The 16828-nt window shown below is 48.0% G+C and overlaps 1 protein-coding gene across 1 annotated transcript in view; it reads left to right on the top strand.

Annotated features, from left to right (window-relative positions):
- The window catches only part of LOC112220536 (ecto-NOX disulfide-thiol exchanger 2), a 250927-nt gene that overhangs the window by 83238 nt on the left and 150861 nt on the right, over positions 1-16828 (top strand). Inside the window, 1 exon segment of the mRNA XM_042302850.1 lies at positions 3826-3936. Coding sequence (XP_042158784.1) covers positions 3826-3936 — 111 coding nt within the window.

Here is a 16828-nt window from a genome sequence, read left to right on the forward strand (position 1 = left end):
TCCTCCCTACAGGTGCTCCTGCCTGTCCAGCGCTGCCAGAGCCTTCCTCCTGTCCGGCGCGACCGGAGTCTCCCGCCTGTCCGGCGCGGCCGGAGTCTCCCGCCTGTCCGGCGCGGCCGGAGTCTCCCACCTGTCCGGCGCGGCCGGAGTCTCCCGCGGCCGGAGTCTCCCGGAGTCATCCTTCACTCCGGCGCTGCCGGACATAGACTGACCACCCCAACTCACGCCCTGACCATGTTAAAACAAAGACAAAACAAAGGAACTAAGGTCAGAACGTGACAGTACCCCCCTACAAAGGTGCGGACTGCGGCCACAAAACCTGAACCTATATGGGAGGGTCTGGGTGGGTGTCTGTCCGCGGTGGCGGCTCTGGCGCGGGACGTTGACCCCACTCCACACTAGTCTTTGTCCGCCTCTTAACCTGCCTCCATGGCCTCTTCAGAGCGGCGACCCTCGCCGCCGACCTCGGACTGGGGACCCTAGCTACGGGTCCCGAATGGACGGGAGATTCCGGCAGCACCGGACAGGCGGGAGACTCCGGCAGCTCCGGAGTGAAGGGCGATTCCGGCAGCGCCGGAGTGACGGGCGGCTCTGGCAGCTCCTGACTGGCGGGCGGCTCAGGCAGCTCAGGACAGACGGGCGGCTCTGGCAGCTCAGGACAGACGGGCGGCTCTGGCAGCTCAGGACAGACGAGTGACTCTGGCAGCTCAGGACAGACGGGTGACTGTGGCAGCTCAGGACAGAAGGGAGACTCTGGCAGCTCAGGACAGACGGGCGACTCTGGCAGCTCAGGACAGACGGGCGACTCTGGCAGCTCAGGACAGAAGGGAGACTCTGGCAGCTCAGGACAGACGGGCGACTCTGTAGGGAGGAGACGGAGAGACAGCCTGGTGCGGGGGGGGCTGCCACCGTGGAGGCCTGGAGGTGGAGGAGGCACAGGATAGCCACCGGACCAGTGGAGGTGGAATCGGCGCACTGGGCTGTCTCAGGGACACCCGAGGGCTGGTGCCCACTCTACCTGGCTGGATGCACTGGAGACCAGTTTGTGCTGAGCCGGCTTCATGGCACCTGGACTCGATGCCCACTCTAGCCCAGCCGATATGAGGCGCTGCTATGTAACGCACCGGGCTATGCCTGCGCACCGGGGAAACTGTGCGCCTCACAGCATAACACGGTGGTGCCTGCCCGGTCCACCTCTCTCCACGGTAAGCACGGGGATTTGGCGCAGGTCTCCTACCTGACTTAGCCACACTCCCCGTGTGCCCCCCAATACATTTTTGTGGCTGCCTCTCGTCCCAGCCGCGCTGCCGTGCTGCCTCCTCATATCACCGCCTCTCAGCTTTCGCTGCCTCCAGCTCAACCTTGGTGCGGCGATATTCTCCCGGCTGTACCCAGGGTCCCTTGCCATCCAAGATCTCCTCCCATGTCCAGGAGTCTGGACACTCACGCCCTGACCATACTAAAACAAAGACAAAACAAAGGAACTAAGGTGAAAACGTGACACAAACACATAGAAATATAACAACATAGAAAAAGGACATAGACTACCCACCCCAACTCACGCCCTGACCAACCTAACACAAATACATAAAAAAGGAACGTGACACAGACAGAGATAACATCATTAGTCCTTTACCAGATAGAGGAAACATCATTAGTCCTTTATTATACCAGATAGAGGAAACATCATTAGTCCTTTATTATACCAGACAGAGGAAACATCATTAGTCCTTTATTATACCAGACAGAGGAAACATCATTAGTCCTTTATTATACCAGACAGAGGAAACATCATTAGTCCTTTATTATACCAGACAGAGGAAACATCATTAGTCCTTTATTATACCAGACAGAGGAAACATCATTAGTCCTTTATTATACCAGACAGAGGAAACATCATTAGTCCTTTATTATACCAGACAGAGGAAACATCATTAGTCCTTTATTATACCAGACAGAGGAAACATCATTAGTCCTTTATTATACCAGACAGAGGAAACATCATTAGTCCTTTATTATACCAGACAGAGGAAACATCATTAGTCCTTTATTATACCAGACAGAGGAAACATCATTAGTCCTTTATTATACCAGACAGAGGAAACATCATTAGTCCTTTATTATACCAGACAGAGGAAACATCATTAGTCCTTTATTATACCAGACAGAGGAAACATCATTAGTCCTTTATTATACCAGACAGAGGAAACATCATTAGTCCTTTATTATACCAGACAGAGGAAACCTCATTAGTCCTTTATTATACCAGACAGAGGAAACATCATTAGTCCTTTATTATACCAGACAGAGGAAACATCATTAGTCCTTTATTATACCAGACAGAGGAAACATCATTAGTCCTTTATTATACCAGACAGAGGAAACATCATTAGTCCTTTATTATACCAGACAGAGGAAATATAATTAGTCCTTTATTATACCAGCCAGAGGAAACATCATTAGTCCTTTATTATACCAGACAGAGAACATCATTAGTCCTTTATTATACCAGACAGAGAACATCATTAGTCCTTTATTATACCAGACAGAGAACATCATTAGTCCTTTATTATACCAGACAGAGAACATCATTAGTCCTTTATTATACCAGACAGAGAACATCATTAGTCCTTTATTATACCAGCCAGAGGAAACATCATTAGTCCTTTATTATACCAGACAGAGAACATCATTAGTCCTTTATTATACCAGACAGAGAACATCATTAGTCCTTTATTATACCAGACAGAGAACATCATTAGTCCTTTATTATACCAGACAGAGGAAACATCATTAGTCCTTTATTATACCAGACAGAGAACATCATTAGTCCTTTATTATACCAGCCAGAGGAAACATCATTAGTCCTTTATTATACCAGACAGAGAACATCATTAGTCCTTTATTATACCAGACAGAGAACATCATTAGTCCTTTATTATACCAGACCCTCAGCTACCTTGGACCAATCAGTCTGCTGCTCAAGTGATTCGACAGGGCGCGAGCGTGCGCGTTTACACACATGCACGCACACACACACAGCATCAGTGTTAGCAGATGACAGTGACCTTTGAGGTGTGTGAAGTGTTGTTCTCATCATCACCAACTGTGATAGGTAAAACAGGTAAAAGAACAGGTAAAAGAAATGAGAGCCAGAAAGCCCATTTACAGTTGTGAAATGGTTTAGATGGGAGAAATAGGCTGGGGTTGAATGTGTGATGCGTTCTTGTTTACTTGGGGTATTTTACTGTAGGGATCTTGGCAGAAAACCAGACTGCTTTCCCTGGGGTTGTGTCTGAATTGATGTGTGTGTCTGTAATATTAGGCCATCGATTTTTTCAAGTTTTGAATGCCCGACTGCTTTAGAAATGGCTTTTGCTTTGTACCAAAGCTAGTAATCTTCTTTTTGTGAGCTTTATTCCCTTAAATTGACCATGACAAATAAGCATAAACTAGCCCTGCTCTTTTACTGAAGTTTTATTGTGTAGATTCTATCTGAGGAGTGTGTTGTGGTCGTACTGTTGTTCATTCTGAGAGTTTGTAGTGTCGGCCAGGGAAGAGAAGCAGCATCATCAGGAGGCCCTCTCTTACAAGAGGTCAGAGGAAGTTCAGCCAAGAGGGGAATGAATGCTAATAACCTCTGAATAGAATGTAAAAGGTGGTGTCACTGGACAGATGATCTCTCAAAAAAAGTTACAAATTCTTTACTGTGTTATAGAAGCTTTTAAATAGGAAATTAGAGGCAATTGAACAAATAATTTGAGACCATATCTGATTGTACCGTATTCTGACTGACTGACTCTCCCTCTCTCTCTTTCTCTGCAGAAGGGATTCGTAACATATCCATGGACATGTCCAACCCCAACGCCTGGGCCACCGCCATGAACAACCTTGGCATGGCTCCCATGAGCATGACAGGACAGCCCCTTCTGTCAGGTATGGGTCATTTAATCCTAACCATACCTCTACTGTAGCTAAGTAGCTCCACCCATCTATTTAAGGATTAACATGAGGCCATTTTTTATTTTACCTTTATTTAACTAGGCTAGTCAGTTAAGAACAAATTCTTATTTACAATGACGGCCTAAGAACAGTGGTTTAACTGCCTTGTTCAGAGGCAGAATGACAGATTTTTAACTTGTCAGCTCAGGGATTTGATCTAGCAACCTTTTGGTTACTGGCCCAACGCTCTTATCACTACGCTACCTGCCACCCCGGTAAATAGAAGAAGATAGTGTAGTAAACAACAAAGATTTCATGACTAAAATCTGTTTAAGTTGCAGCCTACAAGAAGGAAAAACTCCAGGTAAAAAATATATCCTAATATGACTTTGAAAGTGTGGAGATAAAAATATTGTATAAATATTTTATAATTTTCACCCAGACACTTGTCTAAATTGATGGGTCATGCGAAAGAAATGTTATAACCTCCCACTTGATATTCTAGAGAATACAGACCATTTCCAACGCATATTTGGAGTTTTGTGGTTTTGCTGAGACAAATCCTGACAAATCTGAATCTAGATGGGTATTTTAGACATACAGTACCAGTCAAAAGTTTGGACACACCTACTCGTTCAAGGATTTCTCTTTATTTTCACTATTTTCTACATTGTAGAATAATATTGAAGACATCAAAACTATGACATAACTGTGAGCGGACCAAGTAATTGGGCGTCACTCTAAAGCGGGAAGGTGGAATAAACGAGTCAGGAGTAGGTTTTCTTGATTGAACACAGTTCTCTATTGAGGGCATTTGGTCAACACAAACACTCCAACATAATCAATGAAAATCTTCTAAGGAAAAAACATACATCTTCTTCTCCAGATGAAACAGGAACACAATAGGATTATCTTTAAACTACAACAAAAAGTCACGGGATTGTCACTGTCTTAGTGGTTCTTCCTGGATAGCTTCTCTCTCTCGGTGGCCATCTTCCAGAGATAGTTCCCCCCCCCTCTCTGCTGGTTCCATTCTCTCTCTTATAGGGGAAGGAGAGTATGTCCATGAGCCCAGCCTGCCTTCTGGTGGTCCTTCCACATACCTTCCCCCCCAGGACGGGCGCCAGACGCACCATCTTGGTCGCGTCGGGACAGCGTGTCTGCATTCCCGTTCCTCGATCCGGCCCTGTGGATGACATGGAAAGAGAACGGTTGTAAAGACAAAAACCATCTGGCTATTCTGTTGTTATTGTTTCTCTTACCAGCCATCCACGTGAGGGGCGCATGGTCAGTAACTAATGCAAACCTCCGACCCAGTAGGTAGTACCGGAGATAATCGAGGGCCCACTTGATGGCTAAGGCCTCTTTCTCTACGGTCGCATACCTCTGTTCCCGATCGCTGAGCTTCCTACTAATGAAGAGAATCGGCTTCTCTGCTTCACCTTTACCCTGAGCTAGTACGGCCCCGAGCCCTGTATCCGAGGCGTCGACCTGCACAATGAACTCTTGTGAGAAGTCCGGAGCCTGTAGAACGGGATCAGAACACAGGCCATCATTTAGCAATTGAAAGGCCTCTTCCATCTCGTCTTTCCACTCTACCTGGTTTGGCAGGTTTTTCCTGATGAGGTTTGTGAGGGGGTTGGCAATGGTTGCATAACCCGGGATAAAACGGCGATAATATCCTGTTATCCCTAAGAAGGCCTGAGCGTCTCGCTTGGTCCGGGGTCGAGGCCAGTCACGAATTGCCCTGGTCTTCTCTGCCTGTGGGCGTATTTTCCCATTCCCCACGGTGTACCCCAGGTATTCCGCTTCGGACAGGCCCAGGCAGCATTTATTTGGATTGGCTGTCAACCCTGTGGCTTCCAAACTCACGAGCACCGCCCGTAATCGCAGGAGGTGACTATCCCAATCCTCGCTGTGGATGACCACATCGTCTATGTACGCCGCTGCATACTCTTGATGGGGCCGTAGAATGGCATCCATGAGGCGTTGGAAAGTTGCAGCGGCACCGTGCAGTCCGAAGGCCATCCTCACATACTGGAAAACCCCCTCTGGGGTGGCGAAGGCAGTCTTTGGGCGATCCTCCAGAGCCACCGGCACTTGCCAATATCCCTTTGTCAAATCCAGGGTAGTGATGAACTTGGCCTTTCCTAAGCGCTCCAAGAGTTCATCCACGCGGGGCATGGGATACGCATCGAATGTAGAGATGGCATTCACGCCCCTAAAGTCGTTGCAGAGTCTCATACTACCATCGGATTTGGGGACCAGGACTATGGGACTGGACCACTCACTCGTCGAGGGCTCGATCACGCCCATCCTCAACATCTCCCTCACCTCTTTCTTAGCGATGACTCGGCGAGCCTCAGGAATCCTGTAAGGGCGGATATGCACCTTCTTGCCGGGTTCAGTGTCGATATGGTGGAACAGGACATCTGTTTGTCTTGGGAATGGAGAGAATATTCGACCGAAGTTCATAATCAGCTTGTCTAGCTGTCTTGACTGCTCCGGTAGGAGAGTTTGGCCACAGCGCACCTGTGGTAGAGCCTCCTCTTTTCCTTTGCCCTCCAGGGCCATCAAAGCCACCTCCTCCTCTCGTCCATGGTACGTCTTCAGCAGGTTTATGTGATAGAGTTGGACCTTCTTCCTCCTGTCAGGTTGCTTGATGAGGTAATTGACGGGTGAGACCCTTTTCATTACCTCGTAGGGCCCCCTCCACTGCGCCAGCAATCGATGTTCGGCCGTGGGCACAAGCACCATCACTTTCTCTCCCATGGTGAACTCACGGGGGGTCGCGGACTTATCATAGGCCCGGCCTTGGGTCCTTTGGGCCTTCTTCATATGCTCCTTGACTATGGGCCACACTGCTGACAGGCGGTCTCTCATCAGGGTAGCCTGTTCTATTGTGGATCGAAAGGGGCATGGTTGGGTCTCCCAGGTCTCCTTGGCTAAGTCGAGGATTCCTCGACAGGGTCTGCCATAGAGCAATTCAAACGGAGAGAATCCAGTGGATGCCTGGGGTACTTCTCGTAGGGCAAACATTAAGTGTGGGAGAAGCATGTCCCAGTTTTTCCCGTCTCGGGACACCACTCTTCTCAACATGCTTTTAAATCGTTTTGTTCAAGCGTTCACACAACCCGTCTGTTTGAGGGTGGAATATGCTTGTACGTATCTGTTGAACCTGATATAACCGACACAAGTCCTTCATCAACCGGGACATGAACGGAGTTCCTTGATCGGTTAAGATAGTCTTGGGGAGGCCCACACGAGAGAACATCAGGAATAACTCCTTGGCAATTCCCTTTGACGACATGTTACACAGGGGTATGGCCTCCGGGAACTTGGTAGCGTAATCTATAACCACTAGGATGTACTCGTGTCCTCTGGCGGATTTTGGGAGGGGTCCTACGAGGTCCATAGCTATGCGTTCAAAGGGAGTCTCTATGATGGGGAGAGGAATCAAAGGGTTACGTAGGTGTGGCCGTGGGGCTGTACGTTGACATTGATCACACGTCCTACAATACCTGGCCACATCCCGGGTGACCCGGGGCCAATAGAATCTCTGCATGATTCTGTCAATAGTCTTGTCTCGTGCCAGGTGTCCTCCTAGGACGTGGGAATGGGCTAACTGTAGAACTGTATCCCTGTATGGCTTAGGCACCATTAGTAATTCCTGGTTTTCCCCCCTTCGTCGTACGACCCAGTATAAGAGACCCCGCCTGATTGCATAGTAAGGAAGAGGGGGCTCACCTGATCCGTCGACGTTCCTCCCGTCGATCACCTTCACCTTCCTCATGGCCTCCCTTAGGTCTGGGTCTCTATGCTGCGAGGTGCCGAACTGTCCCTTTAATTCCTGGGGCAGGTCGACCTCGGTAGAGGGATGTGGAGGATGTTCCACATCCCCATCAGGGGTGACCGAGGAGAATCCCTTCCAGGTTCCCTCCTCGGATGGAGCTTCAAATATATCCCTTAGCGCCTGGTTGCTCCTTCCTTCCTGCGTTGTGTATAACCATTCACATGTGTCTTCCTCAGTGGTTTCCTGGAATATCTGTCGTAAACGTTGGGTCGCTATTTCTTCCTCTGCTGCAGAGGACGAGGACGCGGCTATGTCTCCTTGTAGGACTACTACCTCAGGCTTGGATTTTCTCTTCTTTCCTGTCCCCCTTCTTCCCGTGCATAACGTCATCTGCCGAAGCTCCTTATATAGGGGACAGTCTCTCCCGATCAATAATGGCACCTTCAGCTGGGGCACTTTCCCTGCCCTGACTGTACACCTTCCTTTTGGAGTGAGAATAGGCAGATTCACAGTGGGGTAATAGTGGGTGTCTCCATGGATACAGGATACGGCTACTTTGTCTGGTAGCAGTGTTGCGTTGGTCACCATCCGCTCCTCTACTAACGTAACCATACTTCCCGAGAATAGCTACCACATCTTGTCCTTCGACTCGCACCGGAATCTCTGAGGCTGGGGCTATCTCTGCTAACCAACAGTGTTGATCCTGCCCCCTCAAAATGGGATGTGTGGGGGTAGGCAGTGATGACTCTGTGACCATGGGCTCATCCTTGCTAGGACATTGTGGGGCATAATGGTTGGGAGACTGACATTTATAACACCGACCCTGCTGTGTGGTGGCTGACTTCTCCCACCTCCGGGGGCTTGGATGTTTCGGTGGCGGGCGCGCCGGGGTGAATCGTGGTACGGGATTGGAAGACTCCTTCCGTTCCTCTTTGTCACTTTTTAACAACTCCCCTGTAGACCGATATGTTTCCACCGCCTGGGCTATGTCGTCGGCTGACAACGGGTTGGCTTGCCCCACAACCCTTTTTAAGTCACTGGGTAATTCTCTCAATATCTTGTCCACTACGAGAGTCTCTATCACATGTCCTACTCCCTTTCCAGGTTCTAGCCACTGTTTTGTCAGTCGTATTAATGCGAAGATCTGGGCACGGATGGGTTGATCAGCTGTATAGGTCCATTGATGGAACTTTACAGCCCTATCTCTGGCAGTCAGCTGGATCTCGGTTTTTAGTCGCCCATAGTCCGCAGCTTCGCGGGAATCCAGGTCAAAATAGGCTTCCTGAGCCACCCCGGTCAAAAGAGGGGCTAATGCGCTCGCCCATTCTGTGGGCGGCCACTCTTCCAAGGTGGCCGTCCTTTCGAAGGTCATGAGGAAGGCCTCAATATCATCCTCCTTGGAGAGACGAGGTAAGATGGCGTGAGCAGCCGCTCTTGGCTTAACTCTAGGTTCTTCTCGTCGGCTCAGCTGTTGTTGCAGGAGTTCTATGGTTATCTGCTGTGCCGTGATCAATTGTTGTAGTAGGGCGTTATCCATTGTTCTTGAATGGTTCCTCCGGGTCTACTGGAAGAATCTTGATTTACTCACTTATCCTTGTGTCACTCGTCCACCTAATGCCCGCATCCTCCACCAATGCGAGCGGACCAAGTAATTGGGCGTCACTCTAAAGCGGGAAGGTGGAATAAACGAGTCAGGAGTAGGTTTTCTTGATTGAACACAGTTCTCTATTGAAGGCATTTGGTCAACACAAACACTCCAACATAATCAATGAAAATCTTCTAAGGAAAAAACATACATCTTCTTCTCCAGATGAAACAGGAACACAATAGGATTATCTTTAAACTACAACAAAAAGTCACGGGATTGTCACCGTCTTAGTGGTTCTTCCTGGATAGCTCCTCTCTCTCGGTGGCCATCTTCCAGAGATAGTTTCCCCCCCCCCCTCTCTGCTGGTTCCATTCTCTCTCTTATAGGGGAAGGAGAGTATGTCATTAGTACCGTCAGCTGTGCTTAATTGCCTCTGGTTACCTTGTCTCCCATGCCTTGTTGGGCTACTATCCATGAGCCCAGCCTGCCCTCTGGTGGTCCTTCCACATAACACATATGGAATAATGTAGTAACTAAAAAAGTATTAAACAAATCAAAATATATTTAAGATTTTAGATTCTTCAAAGGGCAAACCCTTAGCAAAGCTGTCATCAAGGCAAACTCTTGGCATTCTCTCAACCAGCTTCACCTGGAATACTTTTCCAACAGTCTTGAAGGATTTCCCACATATGCTGAGCACTTGTTGGCTGGTTTTCCTTCACTCTGCGGTCCAACTCATCCCAAACCATCTTAGTTGGGTTGTGGTTGGGTGATTGTGTAGACCAGGTTATCTAATGCAGCACTCCATCACTCTCCTTCTTGGTCAAATAGCCCTTACACAGCCTGGAGGTGTGTTGGGTCATTTTCCTATTAAAAAAAAAGGATTGTCCCATTTAGTGCAAACAAATTGGGATGGCGTATCTCTCCAGAATGCTGTGGTAGCCATGCTGGTTAAGTGTGCATTGAATTATAAATAAATCACTGACAGTGTCACCAGCAAAGCACCCCCACACCATCACACCTCCTCCTCCAAGCTTCACGGTGGGAAGCACACATGCGGAGATCATCCGTTCACCTACTCTGTGTCTCACAAAGACATGGCTGTTGGAACCAAAAATGTCAAATTTGGACTCAGGTTAAAGGACAGATTTCCACCGGTCTAATGTCCATTGCTCATGTTTCTTGGCCCAAGCAAGTCTCTTATTCTTATTGATGTCCTTTTTGTCCTTTAGTAGTGGTTTCTTTGCAGCAATTTAATCAAGAAGGCCTGATTCACACAGGCTCCTCTGAACAATTGATGTCAATATGTGTCTGTTACTTGAACTCTGTGAATGTCTGAGTGTCCACAGAGTGTCTGTGGTTGCAGTAGAGACTAGGGGGAGTGTCTGGAGTTTTTGCACTTGTGTAGCTGCAGTAGAGACTAGGGGGGGGGTGTCTGGATGGTTTGTGTCTGTGTGGCTGCAGTAGAGACTAGGGGGAGTGTCTGGAGTGCTTGTGTCTGTGTGTCTGCAGTATCCAGTGGATGTTTCTGACTGTAACTGCAGACTAGTTGTTGGATTCTGTGCATCCTGCGACTCTGCTCACATTTGCCTACGTCTACCATTTTCTTTGTCTCTATTAAAATGAACATGCTGCGCTGAGTCAGCCAGATGGACTTATGACTCTATTATCAGTCTGAGGACCTGAGATCCACACAGCTCAGTTCCAGACAGACAGTTGGCAGGGTGGCAAGAGCTTTGAAACCCTTAGTTAATCCTATTTTGTGACATGCATACACAACTCAAATAGTAATTCAAATCTGTCATTAACGCCATTTATATTGAACCTCTTGGCTTTATCGTCAGGGAGGGGTTGCCCATAGTCATGTATCATCATCATATGTCACACAGTCAGGTGAACTATAGACACATCATTGGACTGTAGCTGTCAAATCAAATCTAATTTATTTATGTAGCCCTTCGTACATCAGCTGATATCTCAAAGTGCTGTACAGAAACCCAACCTAAAACCCCAAACAGCAAGCAATGCAGGTGTAGAAGCACGGTGGCTAGGAAAAACTCCCTAGAAAGACCAAAACCTAGGAAGAAACCTAGAGATGAACCAGGCTAAGATATTCAAATGTTCATAAATGACCAGCATGGTCAAATAATAATAATCACAGTAGTTGTCGAGTATACAGCAAGTCAGCACCTCAGGAGTAAATGTCAGTTGGCTTTTCATAGCCGGTTATTAGTAGTATCTCTACAGCTCCTGCTGTCTCTAGAGAGTTGGGAACAGCAGGTCTGGGACATGTAGCACGTCCGGTGAACATGTCAGGGTTCCATAACCGCAGGCAGAACAGTTGCAACTGGAGCAGCAGCACGGCCAGGTGGACTGGGGACAGCAAGTATTCATCATGCCAGGTAGTCCTGAGGCATGGTCCTAGGGCTCAGGTCCTCCGAGAGAGAGAAAGAAAGAGAGAAGGAGAGAATTAGAGAGAGCATACTTAAACTCACACAGGACACCGGATAAGACAGGAGAAGTACTCCAGATATAACAAACTGACCCTAGCTGTCATTCCATCATGTCACCATCTTGGCTATACCATAGGCTGTTTGCCCAGTGGCAGAGCCCACAGATATGTCATCATGAGTCACTCAGTCAGGTGAAATTACAGTGGCAGAGCCCACAGATATGTTATCATGAGTCACTCAGTCTGGTGAAATTACAGTGGCAGAGCCAACAGACATGTTATCATGAGTCACTCAGTCTGGTGAAATTACAGTGGCAGAGCCAACAGATATTTTATCATGAGTCATTCAGTCAGATGAAATTACAGTGGCAGAGCCAACAGATATGTTATCATGAGTCACCCATTCAGGTGAACCATAGAGACGTGTCATTAACGCGTCCTTGGGAGACAGGAGTGAGAGAAAGCAGAGCTCCTTCTAGAATGATAATGTTCCATCGATGTTTGTTTAATGGTTTGGAACTGAGAGTTTGAGATGAATGAAACGCAATAAGGTGCTCCGCTTCTGGTGTTTATTATTTGTTCAATATCAATAGAAGCCCTGCAGGGCATTTATCACTTTAACATTACGTTTTGACTTCATCATTTCACTCCTCTGGCTGTGAGGATTTATGCAGTCATATGTCGTTCCTCTCTTCGTACTAGAATGTCTTGTTTCCCTTTTTCTAAACCACCACCTTCAGCATCTTTAAAAGCACATTCATATCAACAGAGCTCCAGAATTCTAGGCCTCACAGTAATCCACTAGGACTCCATATTTTAAATAAAGTGGGCTTCGAGGATGCTATTCTACCTACTGGCTTTTTCCTGTTCAATTTCATTTGTACAATTTACTGAGCTGCTGCCAGACTTAGCAGACTCTCTTTGCTACACTGCTGTGCTGTGCAAGAGAAAATGATGCACTTTGTTGAGCGAGTTATAATTGTAGAGCTGTGTTAGTGCGATGGAGAGGAACACTGGTGTGTGTGAGTGTGTGTGTAGTAGTGTGGCACTGGGTGGGGTCCACAGACGATGCAATCGCCATCACACTGCGCACTGCCCTACACCACCTGGACAAGAGGAATCCCTATTTAAGAATGCTGTTCATTGAATACAGCTCATCATTCAACACCATAGTACCCTCCAAGCTCATCATTAAGCTTGAGGCACTGGGTCTCAACCCTGCCCTATGCAATTGGGTCCTGGTCTTCCGGACTGGCCGTCCCCAGGTGGTGAAAGTAGGAAACAACATCTCCACTTCGCTGATCCTCAAATCTGGGGCCCCACAATGGTGCATGCTCAGCCCCCTCCTGTCCTCCCTGTTCACCCACGACTGCGTGGCCATGCATGCCTCCAACTCAATCATCAAGTTTCAGACGACACAACAGTAGTAGGCTTGATTACCAACAACGACGAGACGGCCTATAGGGAGGAGGTGAGGGCACTTGGAGTGTGGTGTCAGCAAAACAAAGAAAATGATAGTGGACTTCAGGAAACAGCAGAGGGAGCACCCCCCTATCCACATCGAAGGGACAGCAGTGGAGAAGGTGGAAAGTTTTAAGTTCCTCAGCGTACACATCATGGACAAACTGAAATGATCCACCCACACAGACAGTGTGGTGAAGAAGATGCAACAGGAGGCTGAAGAAATGTGGCTTGTCATCTAAGACCCTCACAAACTTTTACAGATACACAATTGAGAGCATCCTGTCGGGCTGCATCACCGCCTGATATGGCAACTGCACCGCCCATAACCGCAGAGCTCTCCAGAGGTTGGTGCGGTCTGCACAACGCATCATCGGGGGCAAACTACCTGCCCTCCAGGAACCTACAGTACCCGATGTCACAGGAAGGCCAAAAAGATAATCAAGAACAACAGCCACCTGAGCCACTGCCTGTTCACCCCGCTACCATCCAGAAGGCGAGGTCAGTAGAGGTGCATCAGATAGTTAAACAGCCATCATTATCACTGTGAGGCTGCTGCCTACATACAGACTGTAAATCTTTGGCCACTTTAATAAATGGATCACTAGTCACTTTAATAATGTTTACATAGCTTGCATTACTCATCACATATGTACACTACTGTTCAAAAGCTTGGGGTCACATAGAAATGTCCTTGTTTTTTAAAGAGCAGCACATTTTTGTCCATTAAAATAACATCAAACTGATCAGAAATACAGTGTAGACATTATTAATGTTGTAAATGACTATTGTAGCTGGAAACGGCAGATTTTTTAATGGAATATCTACATAGGCGTACAGAGCCCCATTATCAGCAGTCATCACTTCTGTGTTCCAATGGCATGTTGTGTTAGCTAATCGAAATGTATCATTTTAAAAGGCTAATTGATCATTAGAAAACCCATTTTAGAAAACCCATTTTGCAATTATGTTTGCACATTATGTTAGCACGGCCTTCTAGGCAGAGTTCCTCTGTCTGTGTTCTTTTTCCCATCTTAATCTTTTATTTTTATTGGCCAGTCTGAGATATGGCTTTTTCTTTGCAACTCTGCCTAGAAGACCAGCATCCCAGATTCGCCTCTTCACTGTTGATGTTGAAACTGGTGTTTTACAGGTACTATTTAATGAACTTGCCAGTTGAGGACTTGTGAGGCATCTTTTTCTCAATTTTGACACTCTAATATACTTGTCCTCTTGCTCAGTTGTGCACTTGGGCATCCCACTCCTCTTTCTATTCTGGTTAGAGCCAGTTTGCGCAGTTCTGTGATGGGACAGCGTTGTACGAGATCTTCAGTTTCTTGGCAATATCTCGCATGGAATAGCGATAGCCTTCATTTCTCAGAACAAGAGTATACTGATACGTTTCAGAAGAAAGTTATTTGTTTCTGGCCATTTTGAGCCTGTAATCAAACCCACAAATGCTGATGCTCCAGATACTCAAGCAGTCTAAAGAAGGCCAGTTTTATTAGCCACTTTAATTTGCGCAACAGTTTTCAATTGTGCTAACATAATTTCAAAATTGTTTTCTAATGATCAATTAGCCTTTTAAAATTATAGACTTGGATTAGCTAACACAACTTGTCATTGGAACACATGACGGTTGCTGATTGTCACGTTCATCATAATGAGTGGACCAAGATGCAGCGGGGTATGTTTCCATCCTTTTATTTAGAAGAGAAGCTTAAAGCACAAAAACAATAAAGCAAATAAAGGAAACGTGAAGCTACATGCAGTGCAGAAAGCAACTACAAACAAACATAGTCAAGATCCCACAAATCACAATGGCTACCTAAATATGATCCCCAATCAGAGACAACAATAAACAGCTGTCTCTGATTGGGATCCATACCAGGCCAACATAAATCACTAAATCACCTAGATGACCCACCCTAGTCACTATCACGCCCCAACCAACAGAGAATAAACAGCTCTCTATGGTCAGGGCGTGACAGTACCCCCCCCCCCAAAGGTGAGCCTGTAATCAAACCCACGGACTCCGACCGCAAAACCTGACTCAATAGGGGAGGGTCCGGGTGGGCATCTACTGACGGGGGCGGGTCCGGTGCGGGGCAAAGGTAACCACTCCTCTCGCAGATACGTCATCCTCCCTGGCGGCTCTGGTGCGGGGATCGTCGCCGGAAGCTCCGGACCGTGGATCCTCGCCGGAGCCACCGGACCGCGGAGCGTCGCTGGAGGCTCCGGACCGCGGAGCGTCTCAGGAGGCTCCGGACCGCGGACCATCTCAGGAGGCTCCGGACCGTCTCAGGAGGCTCCGGACCGTGGACCGTCTCAGGAGGCTCCGGACCGCGGACCGTCTCAGGAGGCTCCGGACCGCGGACCGTCGCCGGAAGCTCTGGACCGTGGAGGCGCACTGGAGGCCTGATGCATGGGACCGGTACAGGTAGCACCGGGCTGGTGACATGCACCTCAGGGCGAGTGCGGAGAGGAGGCACAGGACTTACTGGACTGTGAAGGCGCACTGGAGGCCTGATGCATGGGACCGGTACAGGTGGCACCGGGCTGGTGACACGCACCCCAGGGCGAGTGCGGGGAGGAGGCACAGGGCGTACTGGACTGTGGAGGCACACTGGAGGTCTAGAGCGTATAGCTGGCACAAACCATCCTGGCTGGATGCTTACTTTAGCCCAGCAAGTGTGGAGAGCTGGCACCAAGCGCACCGGGCTGTGAATGCGCACTGGAGACACAGTGCGTATCACCGCATAGCCTGGTGCCTGAACGGTCACGCTCCTTAAAGCGAGTGCAGGGAGTTGGCTCTGGTCTGGAACCTGGCTCCGCCAACCACCCCGTGTGGCCCCCCCAAAAAAACTGTTTTGGGGCTGCCTCTTCTGCTTGCGTCTTGGTTGCGAACCCCGGACTCATCGTTGATGCTCCCTTGCTGCTTCCGTCTGCTCCCATGGAAGGCGATCCTTTCCGGCCATGATTTCTTCCCACGTCCAGGATCCTTTACAGTCCAAAATATCCTCCCACGTCCATGATGTCTGCCCCTCCTGGCCACGCTGCTTGGTCCGTTTGTGGTGGGGTCTTCTGTCACGTTCGTCATAATGAGTGGACCAAGATGCAGCGTGGTATGTTTCCATCCTTTTATTTAGAAGAGAAACTTAAAGCACAAAAACAATAAAGCGAATAAACGAACTGTGAAGCTACATGCAGTGCAGAAAGCAACTACACGCAAACATAGTCAAGATCCCACAAATCACAATGGGGAAAATGGCTACCTAAATATGATCCCCAATCAAAGACAACGATAAACAGCTGTCTCTGATCGGGAACCATACCAGGCCAACATAAATCACTAATCACCTAGATGACCCACCCTAGTCACTATCACGCCCCAACCAACATAGAGAATAAACAGCTCTCTATGGTCAGGGCGTGACACTGATAATGGGCCTCTGTACCCCTATGTAGCTATTTCATAAAAACATTTTTTAAAACAATCGGCCGTTTCCAGCTACAATAGTCATTTACAACATTTAACAACGTCTACACTGTATTTCTGATCAATTTGATGTGATTTTCTTTCAAAAACAAG

The sequence above is a fragment of the Oncorhynchus tshawytscha genome, linkage group LG21 (genome assembly GCF_018296145.1).
Source record: "Oncorhynchus tshawytscha isolate Ot180627B linkage group LG21, Otsh_v2.0, whole genome shotgun sequence".
NCBI lineage: Eukaryota > Metazoa > Chordata > Actinopteri > Salmoniformes > Salmonidae > Oncorhynchus > Oncorhynchus tshawytscha.